This window comes from Primulina tabacum, chromosome 2 (assembly GCF_025594145.1).
Source record: "Primulina tabacum isolate GXHZ01 chromosome 2, ASM2559414v2, whole genome shotgun sequence".
In the NCBI taxonomy this organism is placed as follows: Eukaryota; Viridiplantae; Streptophyta; class Magnoliopsida; order Lamiales; family Gesneriaceae; genus Primulina; species Primulina tabacum.
Window position 1 is genome coordinate 5345383 of NC_134551.1, and position 14264 is coordinate 5359646.

At 34.4% G+C, this 14264-nt stretch overlaps 1 protein-coding gene across 1 annotated transcript; it reads right to left on the minus strand.

The window, feature by feature from the left end:
• Positions 1-504: 504 nt before the first annotated feature.
• LOC142527413 (digalactosyldiacylglycerol synthase 1, chloroplastic-like) lies at positions 505-6335 on the minus strand. Its single transcript, XM_075632215.1, is given in 8 exon segments — positions 505-1249; positions 1875-2055; positions 2058-2223; positions 2406-2672; positions 2984-3468; positions 4430-4517; positions 4812-4844; positions 5594-6335. Coding segments are annotated over 8 exon segments (2370 nt in total). The 5' UTR covers positions 6212-6335; the 3' UTR covers positions 505-717.
• Positions 6336-14264: the final 7929 nt, after the last annotated feature.

Below are 14264 nucleotides of genomic sequence, written 5' to 3' on the forward strand. Positions count from 1 at the left end.
TTTAGCTACTTAAAACTATTAATTTTAAATTTTAAATTTTAAAAATAGCGAATGTTTAAATTTGGTTTTCTTTTCCTCCCCAAAACCAAACACACGGTGAAAACAAATAGTTTTAAATTTCGTACGATAATTCCAACAAGTTAGTTTGGTTATTTTGATAATTTCCGTTGTTTCGATTTTTATATATTCTGTTTGATTATTACAATTTTCATAAGGTTTTGATTCAAACTTTCATAAAAATTTATGTGCAAAAAAAAAAAGGAAATTCATAAAAGTTCAGTTAATTCAGTCTTTGCGCCAAAGATATACGTACATGAATTTAACTATCTTCTTTTTTATTATTACAAAATTGGGATGGGGAATTTTTTGCTTACACATGGATTTGAATACATGCCACTCTCTCTCTCGAACAAATGGTGGTGGTGGTGACTGAATTTAACTAATCTTGAAAATATTCATAAAAAAAAAAATTTAGCGAACAGAGAAAAATTAGAGCCGGGCCACTTCGCATAATTCAAATTATGATTATATTTACATTTAACTGTCTGTCACAGCAGCTCACACTTACATAACTACAGAAGTAAAAACAAAGAAAAAAAGAACAGAACAAAACAAAACAAAACCGAATTACATTAACTCCAAGCTAATGTAATTACCCCTAAAAATATCACATATGTATCAGACGGAAAGTGGTTGACAACTTAGTTAACTGCCTATCTACCAGCCATAAATCGGGTTCTCTACCTGTGGTGGCAAGAGATGAAGATCTTGGCAATGCTGCCTGTTGTAGTCCCTCGTTCCAGGGGTGGCACCCGTACACAGTCTAAGAAACTCGTTTCCAGTGAGACAATAATGGGCAAAAGCCAATGAACCATCGACCATTGCCGACACGTTGGGCAATGAGGTTGATTTTTTAATATTACCATTGTGATTTCCTTGGGTATATGTGTTGTGCGTATTGTTCAAGACCTTGTCGAGCTCTGAATATTCCATGAATCTCTGAGTGGCGGCTTCCCATGAAAGGTTGTAGATTTGCTCGGTAGTGAGAGGCTGGGGTTCGTTGGCCATAGCTTCTTTCACTTTCGCCACAAAGTCTTCAGGCGTTTTGTAAGTCAAACAATTGGGGAATGACCTGAAGAACTCGTTTGATGGGTGGTCAGCACAAACAACAAATTTACCCATAGCAAGGGCCTCAGCTGTAGCGGTGCAGAGTACGTCGCTGATACTAGGGTTGATGAAGATCTTGTAGCTGCAGGCAAAACAAATATTTTAAAAATATAAAACAATCAGACGAGTTATGACCAGTCATTTTAGGTAATATCTGAGTGTTCAGACTATTATTGATCAGGAAATCGAGTCGACAGCTTGAACGAATTGGAGTTGGCAAGGTTACGAAAGCTGACTAATTCAAGTTTGCTTGGGAGCCAGGGCAAACCCGGTCCGTGCTTTTCTTCAAATAGATATCACAAGATTCCAAAAGGTGATTTAGTTCAGTACTCTGCATTGTAACAATGTCCTAATGTACTTAATCAGCAATTAATGGACGCCGACGCCACCACATTTATTTTAGCTTAGACAATTTTGAAGCTATGCCTCATGATTCGAACAACCCAAGGTACTGATATTTTGCATGGTATACTTGCCCATCTTGATATTTGAATAAGTCAAAAATAGATTATATAATCCAACAGAAACCCCATTAAAAGATGAACTGCATCATGATTTAATGTTTTTAATGGATAATATTAAATTCTTTATGAAAACCGGAGAGAATTCCTTCGTGTGATAAGAGAGGACACAAATCACTTCAAGATGCCAAAAGTTGAATATGAGTGAAATGCATACACCTGATGAAAAGATTACTTGACACTCACCCGTGAAGGGAATCGTCTGCATGGTCTATGCCTTTCATGAAGTTGACATTTAAATTAAGCTTTTTGGCAGTGCTCTGAACTTCGTGAGCATCCTCTCCGTTACCATATACATCCAAGTTGAAGCCGTCAAGGTCTGTTCTGTGTTTTGCTAGCAAATCAATAAGCTCCTTGTACCCTTTGCCCAAACCATTTTGCCTAAGAAATATGCTCCCTTAGAAAAGGTCTGCTGCCCAGACTCCTTTTCAGCAGCTACCTTCTCTCCAATCTTTAAGAACTTTGGATTTACACCATGAACATTGCAAATTACAGACTTGGGCAAATCCTGAGTAGCAGCAGAAAGGCGGAGAACCTACAGAGAGCAATGAACTCCATAATTATTAACAGACCCGAACTTTAAATTGGTCCATAAACCAGAAGCAGAAGTCACTTTTAGGTATCCAATTAATTTGTTGAAATACATGACTACATTAGAGTGGTGTAGACAAGGATTAGGAAGTACTCAGAGAAAACTAATTTAGTTAAGACCAGAACCTTGTGACAGTAAGCTCTCACAACCCAATTGTTGATGTGTTTGACAAAAAAAGCTTGGAGAGCACCATTCCTCTCCCTTTTAATGTATTCCAAATAATTTGTGTGAACAACCCCAACCACATGGTTGAATTTATCTGTCCACCGTTTCCCATGATGATACCAGTTCAAATGTTCTGGTTCTTCAAGGATTGCAATGTCAGCATCTTTTGAAGATATAAACTGAGACGTATCTCCAGCTGGTATAATACTCCGCCTTGATTTTGAGAACTAAGGACATCAACAAGAAAGGTAAATGATGAATCAAAGAGCTGAAGCTATATGAGAATTGTATAGACAGAGCCCAACCATGTTCACAGAGATTAATGAAATTTACACGTGTCCTAAATTATTAAAATTTCTGAATATAAATTTTGGACAGCGATAAACTCAATCCCAATAGACATACAATCTGGTATTTGACTGTAGTTAGTATTTTAATTAAGCAGATGCAGAAAAAGTTTTATAACTCCATCCCACGAGTTATTTTAGCTCAGCATAATGAATGCAAGCTCATGAAAAACATAACTTTCAGAAAATACCTTTCCAGGATAAAATGATATCTTGAAGTCAGCCTTAAAACCAACCCTTTCCTCAAGCCAACGATGTATATAACTTTCCTGCTCCTCAGGGGAGCTAAAAGTAAGATTGTTGGGATAAACAAGCACTTGATCTGATTTAGAAAGCCATGGAACCAAGAGTGTAACATTTTGCTCCGCGGATTTTGCTAAATATGCAGCTCGGAAGAGCGGATTTACAGCCGTTCCTGTCATCCAAGGAAGACTGGCAGTGGTGACAATTGCCACATGTCTCTTCTTATCAGAAGCATCATTTTTTCCTACATCACTCCAAAAGCCACCTTCGTAGCAATGCCCTGTACTTTGCAGAACACTGGCTATCCTCAGATCTAACTCATCATTGATGTTCTCGCTTTCAACAATAGGTGACTCTCCTGAAGGCATCGAACGAAAAACAAGTTGACTTTTGCGTTTGCTGCACAGGCTTTCCACTATCTTGTCTGATATTCCTGCCACCAAAATTAAAAATGCCATGAATACAACAGTAAGCATCCCATAAAGAGTCCAGAAACGATAGATAAAGCCAAGATAAAGGTATTCACAGCAACATTATTGAAGCAAAGACTCAACTTGGAAAACCCTGAGAAAACCCAACACCAAGTTACCACCCTCAATTGACTGAACAAGAATAGAGGGATTTTACTGGTTCCCAAAACAACTTTTGAACAACTGAACTTTTATATAGGAAGTCACTCTATAAACAGAAAAGAACCTGGGAAAAAACATTGACAACAAGGATGAGGTGCAAGTTATAAAAAAATGCAAAGTTTATATAAGACAACTCGATGCAGAAGATATTGGTCAAGATTTAGCTGCTGCAATACAACAGGTAATTTTTCAAGATTCTGATGTTTAAACATTACAGTGCCTATTACCAAAACTCGGGAGCCAAAAAGCAAGAAGGGATATAGCCAGGTTAGTGATTAAAAAGAATTGTGTCCTAATTATTGAAATTGTCCTCATTTGTAGTCCACGTAAGGACATATCATCTCCAGGGATAATGAGAATGTGAGTACAGATACATCCGAATTCGAGAAAAGCTTACTCCTAAACTTCACAACCTTAGTATGTCAAAGATGGAGAGTCCGCAGCTGATTCTTACTAAAACCAGCTTCAGACATGTCCCTCACTGCCTGCAATCAACCTAAAGTCGACTTTCGTTGACCAGAAAGAGCAAGTTGCTAGGTCTATTGTCATAGATGCCAACTAAATTGATTGACAAAAGAAACTGTAAATATAGCACAGAAGAAATCAACAAAAGCATACTTATAACAGAAAACATGAAATAAAAATAAACTTGACAAGTAAAATAATCAATTAGATAAAAAAATTCAAATGTTTGGCATTTTAATCAAATTTTCAAGCTAAGAATAAGATAGAATAAAACTTATCGCATAAAAATCTGAGTACCTTTATTAATGCCGAGTTGATCCAGTAAGGGACTAGACTGCCTAACTAAACATGCTAGCAGTTCTGGCACGTCCAGGGGTGGAACATCCTGAATCAGGTAGATGAGAAAAGAAGAGAAATCATTTAGTAAAGTGGTGGAAATTTGATATGTGAGAGCGTGTAATGGATGAATTGGCCGTCCAACATTTAATGACTCTTCGAGGAAAGTTGTCAAATTACCACTTGATTATATTTAGTTAATGAAATCAAATATCTAGACTTGTTAACATCATATTTCTTCTCTTTCAGCTAAACACACAGGTAGTAATTCTAGAAAATTATGAATGCAAGAAATATTTAAAAAAATTCTTGTGAACATATAAGTTCTGAAAAATGTACCCACCTTTGACTCATTTGGATCCTTGCAAATTGCTTTCTGCGAAATATAGAAGAAAAATTGGTCCAAGAAATCTAGTGTCAAATAGATAACAAAATGAAACCAAATGAAGCAGTTCAAATCAATTTACAACAAGAAATGCACAGTCAACAAAATGGTGCACTAGAAGATGATATAAAACACAGTAACTTCTCAGAAGGAATGACCATGATTATCAGAAAATTTGATTGTGGCTGAACACACAGAATACCCATGCTTAGCTGTAAAGAAAAAAAAACTGAATAAAAGCCATCTAACAGAGTTACAGATAGTAAGAACTTGGAAGAAAAGCAAAAAGATTATCTTAAGAATCGAAAGCTCTAAGATTTTTAATACTTTTAAAGCAATACGAGATAGGGGTTTGGTGCAAACGACACCAGATTTAGATCAGCAGAAGAGTTATTAATGAGCTCAACAGAAGAGCTATTGATCTTCCAATATATAGTATCGGGTTCAAATCATATCAGGTGTAACTGCAGGGTTATCGAGGAAAAGGGGGCTCCGAAAATCCTCATGTCTACGGAGAAACAATTTACACATCCAATAACAATTTCAGCCTTCTACTTTATTCATTTTTGTAAGATTATAACTTGAACACCAAAAGCTCCGCTTCATAATAAAAGACTGCCTACATTCTATATTACTTGATCCTTAGTATCCAATCACTCTATCAAACTAACAAAAAAACCATTCTCATACAAAATACACATAAATTAATAAAAAGAGAGAGAGAACGACAAAACACTCACCAAACTTGATTTTAATTTCTCCACAAACTCGCTGTTCTTAATTCCCTCCAGAATCTCACTCGAACTTTTTTGCTCCAACTCTCTAAGCCTCGACTTCAAGGTCTTTATCGGCTCCCATGATTCCACATGTTGCCCCTCCTCTCTCTCCCTGTCCTTAAACCTAACCCTACTCCACTTCGCGAAACTCTCTCTCTCATCCACCTCCGAAACAATCGCGTCCCTGATCGTAGGCAAATCAAGCTTAATCAGCGGCCGTCGATAAAACTTGAAATCCGGCGATGAATAGGCCCGCCTGATTTCCAAAATCTTTGGCTGCAGCTTCTTCACAAAGTCCATTTCCGCGTACGGAGCGGGGCTCATGGTAGCAGACGCGGTAATCGTGGGAACACTGAACGGTGATTTCGAAGCCGAGTTGAGGAAATTCTCGAACTCTCTGTCGGCTAGATTTTTGAAGGAATTGGCTCGGTTCTTGATCAGCTGCAGGTCGGCGTCGGCTGAGGATCGGACCTCTCGCCAACCCTTGGATATGAAGGAGAAAGCTTTCTCCGCCGTCACAACCGAGCCTGATGACGTACCAGCCGACGACGCCGAGCGCGGCTCCAACGGCTTGAAATTCATTCTCGGATCTTTCAGGGCTAATGAATTTCCCAACGAAGGGTGAGTTGGTGAGCGTGCTCTGTTTTAGGATCTTAACGGCTAAGATTTTGTCTTGGTTTCTCTTTGTTGGACTTGTTTCCTTCAGTAGCAATGGAATATAATACGGAAAATAAATATAAATAAATATAAAAATTCGGAAAAGATTAGGGTTGTTAATTTCGAGGAAAGAGAGAGCGACAACTGTGATGCCACGTCAGATCAATCCTTGGTGATTGGATTCTGAGTTTGTGACGTGGACTGCAACGTGACAGCTATTTTTTTTCATTTTTGAAAAATCATTGTCACAAAAAAACATTTCAAAAGATAAACTGTTTGAGTGTGATATCTTTGTTTTTTTTTTTTGTAATTTTAATTTGATTATTTTTCGATTCGTCGACGTTACATTCACATATAAAATTTCATATTGATTGAAATTATCAAAATTTACAAAATACAAAACTAAGAGGACTTAATTTTGATAATATAGAAAATCAAATTACGAAACACAAATTATACGTGGAGTCATTTGATCATAATTCACAATCTATTTAAAATACTACACTTTAAATAATTTATTATATGTTATAATATAATTTGTTGAATATCCAGATGTCACCTGATTTATATATGTATAGATAGCTATGGAAGAAAAATCAATACAAGACGAATCTAAATTCATTTTCATTTAAGAATTATTTGAATCAATCTAATATTCATGTTTATGATATTTCTACATAATTAATAAAGATTAAGTTTCTTTTGATAAGGTCTCATAAATCTTTATCTGTGAGACGGGTCATTTCTACCGATATTTACAATAAAAATTAATACTCTTAGCATAAAAAATAATATTTTTTCATAGATGACCCAAATAAGATATCTATCTCACAAAATACGACTCGTGATACCGTCTCACACAATTTTTTACCATAAATAAAATAGATACTTAAAATAAAAATCAATTTTTTTCCTTTTATGCTCGTCAAATTTAATGTTGTTTTTAATTTAAATTTATTGCTTTAAAACATTATTATATGAACAAATAAAACTTCAAATAGAGATACTTTAGGACCGTTGCAGAATATTCGAGATGAAAGCAAGGAATCTGCGCTTCTGGTGGTCAAAACTACCCGCCAAATGCCAAAAGCTTGCTGCCGATGCTATGTCATCACATAAATTTGCACTTCGCACCCATTAGATTTTTTAATTACATAAAGTTCAGCTTTTTTATAACACCTTTTTTGTTCTTTTTAATTAATTTCTTTTATAACGCCCATGAAATTTTAAATCCAAAACAATTTACTCTCTTAGGTTTGAAAGTCACTCGAGCTCGTAAGATTAGGATTTTGTCCGAATTTCATCCCAAATTTAGCTAAAGAAAGAAAGATTGATTAAAATCATATATATAACTATCAAGAACTTAATTCAATCGATATGAGACATCAAACACGCATTTCTCAGGCCGAGAAAGCTGATGTAGGACATCCAACACATCTCTCTCACGTTTACGAATAAACAACTTAAACGTGAAGTTTACAAGGAGTTAGCGGATGGCTCATAAGGGCAGTCCAACACAATAACGATGAGCTTGAACTTTGATATCATGTAAAGATTAGTACTTTGACATAACTCCACCACAAAAGCTAGCTCAAAAGAGAGAATTGTCCACATCCATTTATACAATTCCTGATAATTTAATTCAGCCAATTTATGACATTTACCATAAGTCAATCCACTTTTTTCCTTGCAGCCAGTTGAACCGTGATAATCCGATCTGCATACTTTTCTTTCATCTATCTGTAAGACCGAGTGATTACCGCTTTACCAAAAGTTATAGCTAGTGATAATGGTGCAACTCAAATCTTTTAAACCACACAACAGCTCAAGCACCACGGTTCGATCGCTCTTCCAGCAGGGACAATTATTGCACCCAACAATCTCCCTCCCAATAATTGCACTTCTTGCAATCAATGAAATCAGAATCAAACCCGTGACCTTGACTCTGATACCAGTGTAGGACCGAGTATTCACCACTTTATCAAAAGCTATAGCTGTTGGTAATTGTGCAACTCAAATAATTTAAACTACATAGCAGCCCAAGCGCCATTCTTCGATCGCTCTACCCAGCATGGATAATTATTGCATCTCAACAATTCCCCTCCCAATAATTGCACTCTTTGCAATCAATGGGAATCGAAATCATGACCTTAGCTCTCATATCAATTGTAGGACCATGCGCTTATCACTAGGCCAAAAGCAATAGCTATTAGCCAATGCACAACTTTATTTCCTTATACTTGTGGCAGTGCAGAATACACCTACTTGATGCTAATGGATGGGGTTGTTAGGCTCATGAGTCCGAGTAATTGCGTGTCTATCTACCGGTCCTGTCTCATATCACTTGGAGATCAGTCTTATCATTTCCCTACCATCGGTCATGTTCCCAACAGAGACAGTATTACTCGTTAAAATATGGTGTCACTCTTTTATAGGCCACTTAGCCAACCAGATCAAACGGCACTACTTCAGCAGCTTGCAGTATGAGAACTTACAGGAGGTCATTCATCCCAGTACTACTCTCACTCATACACGCTTAACCCAACATCCACTTGAACCCATGACCTCGCTCTGATACCAATTGTTATGATCAAGTGCTTACCGTTTTATCAAAAGTTATAACTGGTGTTAATGGTGCAACTCAAATCTTTTAAGCTCATAGCAACCCAAGCGCCATTCTTTCATCGCTCTACCAACAAAGACAATTATTGCATCTCAACACTATCAATGTCTAGTGCATGTATATCAACCGATGATATATCATATCAATGAAATGTATCCAGTTCAAAATCACATCTTTGATACATCAAGTCCCAACAAGGACATCAATTTTATGTATGAACCTAGACCCATGGTTTAGTTAAGAAAGCATACCAAATTTATTAATCACATAGTATTTTATCATGAAACCAATATGGACATGTATCAGTTTGTTTAAACAGTATCAAACATTTAAGCACTGGTTGTGTGGAAAACGTTATGCAGAGAACACTATAAACATTGCTTATACGAACAAATAACCGCGCTCATTAAGAACTTTTTTGACTAACTTTACTGTAAATTATCTTACAAGTCTTTTAGAGATTATATAAAACATTTCGAAGGCCGATAGGTTCTAATATTTATTTAATAAGTATTTCGTGAGACAATCTCACAAATCTATCTCCGTGAGATTTGTTGGTTTATTTCATACTTAAAATGAAAAATAATACATTTAATATAAGAAGTGATATTTTTTTATGAATCGGTCGGGTTAAATATTCGTCTCACAAAATTGTCCTGTAAAACCTGTATCACGATTAGCTTTTATTGTAAAAATTAAAATATTAGAGCGTTGAATAAAATAAATTGTCGTTAAGATAAAAAAAAAAATCAGCGAAAAAACAATAATTATACAAAAAAATTGAGATTGAGAACAAATACCACACAATCGGCACCTTCGGGAAGTTTGGAGGAAACACGGCATGTGCTATATGGTGTGTGGAACATGAAAAGCGTGGTTCCACACCACGATAACTTGTTTTATCATCCAATCGACCACATGAAACTTAATTGCGTTTATATATATTGCCCATAATATTATTTCATTTTCCTTTTATAACAAAATCTCGTGCTTTTTAAATTTTTACCATTAATTTAAGTCAAAAACTTGTGTGAGACAGTCTCACATGTCGTATTTTGTGAGACGGGTCTCTTATTTGGGTCATCCATTAAAAAATATTACTTTTTATTGTGAATATCGGTTGGGTTGACCCGTTTCACGGATAAAGATTCGTGAGACCGTCTCACAGGAGACCTACTCTTAATTTAAATGACACAAGCAATTCTATTTTCTTTCGAAATAAAATTTCGTCTATCATATTTGAGTTAGACGTCGTTAAGATGAACTTTGTTTTGCATATATTCAAAAATAAGGTAACGGGTTGTCAATGAATCAAACTCGAGAATTATTTTTTCCCCAGTTAGGAAAATGAAAATGAACCTGGTGCTTGCAAGCCCAGCCAACTTTACTTTAAGACCAATAACTATTGGGCCTTATAGGGTGTCGGGTTCATTCGTGGGTTTTAAGTCAAAAGCAAGGACATTTTGGGCACCGACCTTTGCTTTAAAGTCGTTGATTGATAGTGAAAGCACGGTAAGCAGGCTCACACGAATAATGCCGAACCCTAATCCAAACCAAGTTCGAGAACTATATTAACTCGTAACCTAAACCAAAGTAAACCAACCCTAAACCTAAACCTAAACCTAAACCTAAGCCTGGCCATATTCCTATATTGTAGATTATTATATATGGTGACTTTAACTTCCTCTTTTATTAGAATATTTTTATCAATCAGCGAGATTTTAGGTGGTTATTTTGCAATCTCGAATGCATAGCGTTTGAGATGGAATGACTATGATAAATTTATACATTTCCAACTTAAATTAATTTTTTTATAATTACGACACTCAATATATTTGCGTGAATTATAAATACATCAATATTCCGTATTCGACTACTCTACTTGTGGTGCAGTGATATAAATTTCTCTAAAAAAACGAATATAAGTTCACTTTCAGTAACGAAAAATATCTCATTGTAATTAAAAAAAAAATCATATCCGGACCATCGATTCTCATAGTTCGAATCCACCCTTCATGCTTATTAGTTACTTGGATCTCGAAATTAAACGAGCAACATTCGATGTAGAAGTCGTTATAGGTATTACTATGATTACATGTCTCGCACATATATACATATAATGACTTGAAGGAAAGGTGATTTAATAGAAGAGTAACAGTAGGGATTTAATATATTTTACGTGTGAAACTTACCTTTTAATTTAATATACTATATATTAAAGTTTTTGAAAAATGGGGTTTGGATTAGAATTAATAGAAGCGTGCTGTGGAAAAATTAGTGGTAGTACCTTTTTCAATGAGCAGATAGACAAAATTGGCGAGAAATATAAATCTGATATATATAATATATTAATCATGAAAAATAATATTTGAAAAAGAATTATATTTTTATGAGTTGAATCAGATCAGATATTCGTCTCTCAAAATTATCTCGTGGAACAATCTCACTAAACTCGTGTGTTTATTAACTGAGTTTGTCTCGTTATCAGTCGTGCTAAAATGGTAATATTTAAAGAATTCAAATTGATATTTGAATACTATGTATGGTAGCCTCTGTCTTTGACGGTATTCGACCAACAAACAAAATCCACGACCCATCCATCTTGGACTTAAATATTCTACTCCAATGGTGGCGGCAATAATTTATTTGTTAGGTAATATATTCCACGAATTCTATAAACAAATGGGCCCGCAGCCTTTTCGGACCAATTGGAGTTAATTTTTCCTACATGTTCCAGACAAAAACTTGAAACATTTTATCCTTGTTGCCATTTTTGTCACTATTTAGTACATTCATCCACGTCAGCATAACTGAATTAGGGATGTCTAATTATTGATTGCCTCAGTAGATTTTTTACTTTTTATTTTTATAATATATATAAATATATATCAATATGTGTTGGGTTGAAAAATACAAACATTTTGATTTTGACGATAACAAAACATGTTATTGTGTTTCTAACATATTTACTAAAATATGAAGTTGCTAGCTCAACTTGGAAGCTGAAACTCGAAATCAACCGAGTTGAAAATCTGACGAGTTGCATTTTTTTATGATATGTCACGCTCGGTGATGAAAATGACAAGTCACCAAAACGAATGAATAGAAAACAAAATCATACACAAGTCATATTTCAAATAGCTCGGTTGGTTCAGATGATATCTAGGTGAAATGTTAGTCCGCAAGATCAAGCTAACAGAAACAGAAACAACAATCAACTCGGTCTGACCAGTTCTGGCATATTGGTCGTATCTCTCAACTCATTTATTCAAATGGAACGATTCAGTATCAGTTACGAAGATAAGAAAATGATCTAAAAATCATCTTCACAAGTCAAAGTCAGAATCGGATCAGAACAAACTTATAAATCATAATAAAATTGTTGGTTCTGCCCTGAAGGAAAAAAAGTTCAAGATTGCCAAAAGTATGATCTATCTAGCATATCTCTCTCATGCAAACTTGGAATTGAGTGATTCTTGATTCCATGAAAGCTAAAAGAAAGAGCTAAAGTTGTCATGTTTATTATTTTTTGCAAAAATCAATAAATTAATAGTTATATTCAAAAGAACATAACAGCTCGACTTGATCAGGTTGACTTGGTTCAGCTCAAGTCATACCACACATATTGAACAAGATAAGACAAAGCTCATCTGATGGCAGGTTATATCCGACCATCAACAGGCTAGTTTCGTAAAATGGCCAGAAATACGACTCACTGTTGCAATGTCATAATACGTACACAATACTTCCAAACGGTTATATTATTGTATCTAATGTCTATATCATTATTTGAGGTCATAAATACAACACATTGAATATCAAATACAAAATTTGGAAATGGATTCAAAACATGAGCAGAATGCATTAAGAAATTAGCTAGAATGAGAGAAAGCTCAATATGAGGATACAGTTGTTATACACATACATTGTAAAATTTCTCACAAATAACCACTCGCGCATATATAAGAGAGTCGAGCTTCAGAGCTTTTATGAGCAAGTCTTCATACAAAAACATTAAAAATTGTGTTTGTAGTCTTTACATAAGAGACAGTAAAAATTATGAAGACTGTAAGGTTGCGATCTACAATCGAGAGTGTGCTAGGAGTTTCAGTTAGACAATTAATAAATCCTGAGTTGAAATGTATTTATAAGAAATTGTATAAATCAAAATCTTATAGTGGATACTTCCTAGATAGAACAAGATGTGACATTAGAGCTGTTAATTTTTGAACATATATAAACAAATTCATGACTATATATTTATTATATTTAATTATTGTTATTGTTTTGCATTATTAAAGCATTTTATGTGTTCGTCAAATATCAAAATACTACGTACAAAGTGTTTGATAAAATGATTCAACTAAAACATTTTTATACATTCAACTTACATACCTTTCAAATATTTTTCAAAATATTTAATATATTTCTACGCAAGATAATTTTGAATGTCTTCTTTGTTTGATTGGTTTAAAATTCAAACTTGATTTAATTTATCGTATACAATAATTCAAAAACCGAACTATTGTAACTCAACGATTATCTCACAAAGATCCTATCAACCTATTTTTATCTCATACCAGATTCGTGAATGGGTATAAGAGGTGTGCATTTGTTAATTCGATTATCATCCGAACGAATTATATAAAAATCGAACAACTTATTTTCTTTTCGAGCAAATCAGACTAATCTAAGTTTTAATTAAAAATGAACAAATTGAATTGAATGATAATTGGTTATTTCGGTGGTAACTAATTTAAACTATTGGATATAATAGAAAAAATAACAATGATTGTCATCGTTGGATTCTTATAGCATAATTTGAATTTTTTTGCTCACTATCAATTAAAAAAAAAAACCTTGGTAAATGAATTTTGATCAAAATTCTAGCTTAATTTCAATTTAATATAATAGTCCAGCATGTAAAATTGAATTCCTTTTAGAAGAACATTGGTTTCAATCTAATATTTAAAAAAAAAAAAAAACAAATTCAAATCGAAATAACCAACGTTTACAATTTTTTAAAAAAATATGAACTTTTGAGTTAATCGGGTCGATTTTTTTTAAAATTAATTCAGTTTAATATTTTATTTTCATGTATCCCAAATTTTTTTCCATATTCGACTTTCAACTAGGGGTGAACATTCGGTCAGTTCGGTTACCGATCGAACCGAATTAGCCATAACCGAACCGAAATATTTAGTCATAACCGAACCGACCGAATTAATTTTCATAAACGATGAAAACCGAACCGAATTAAAATCGGTTAATTCGGTCGGTATTAATCGATATAACCGAATTTTTTTAATTTGAAAACCGAATTTTCGAAATAACCGAACCAAATTTCTGAATTGA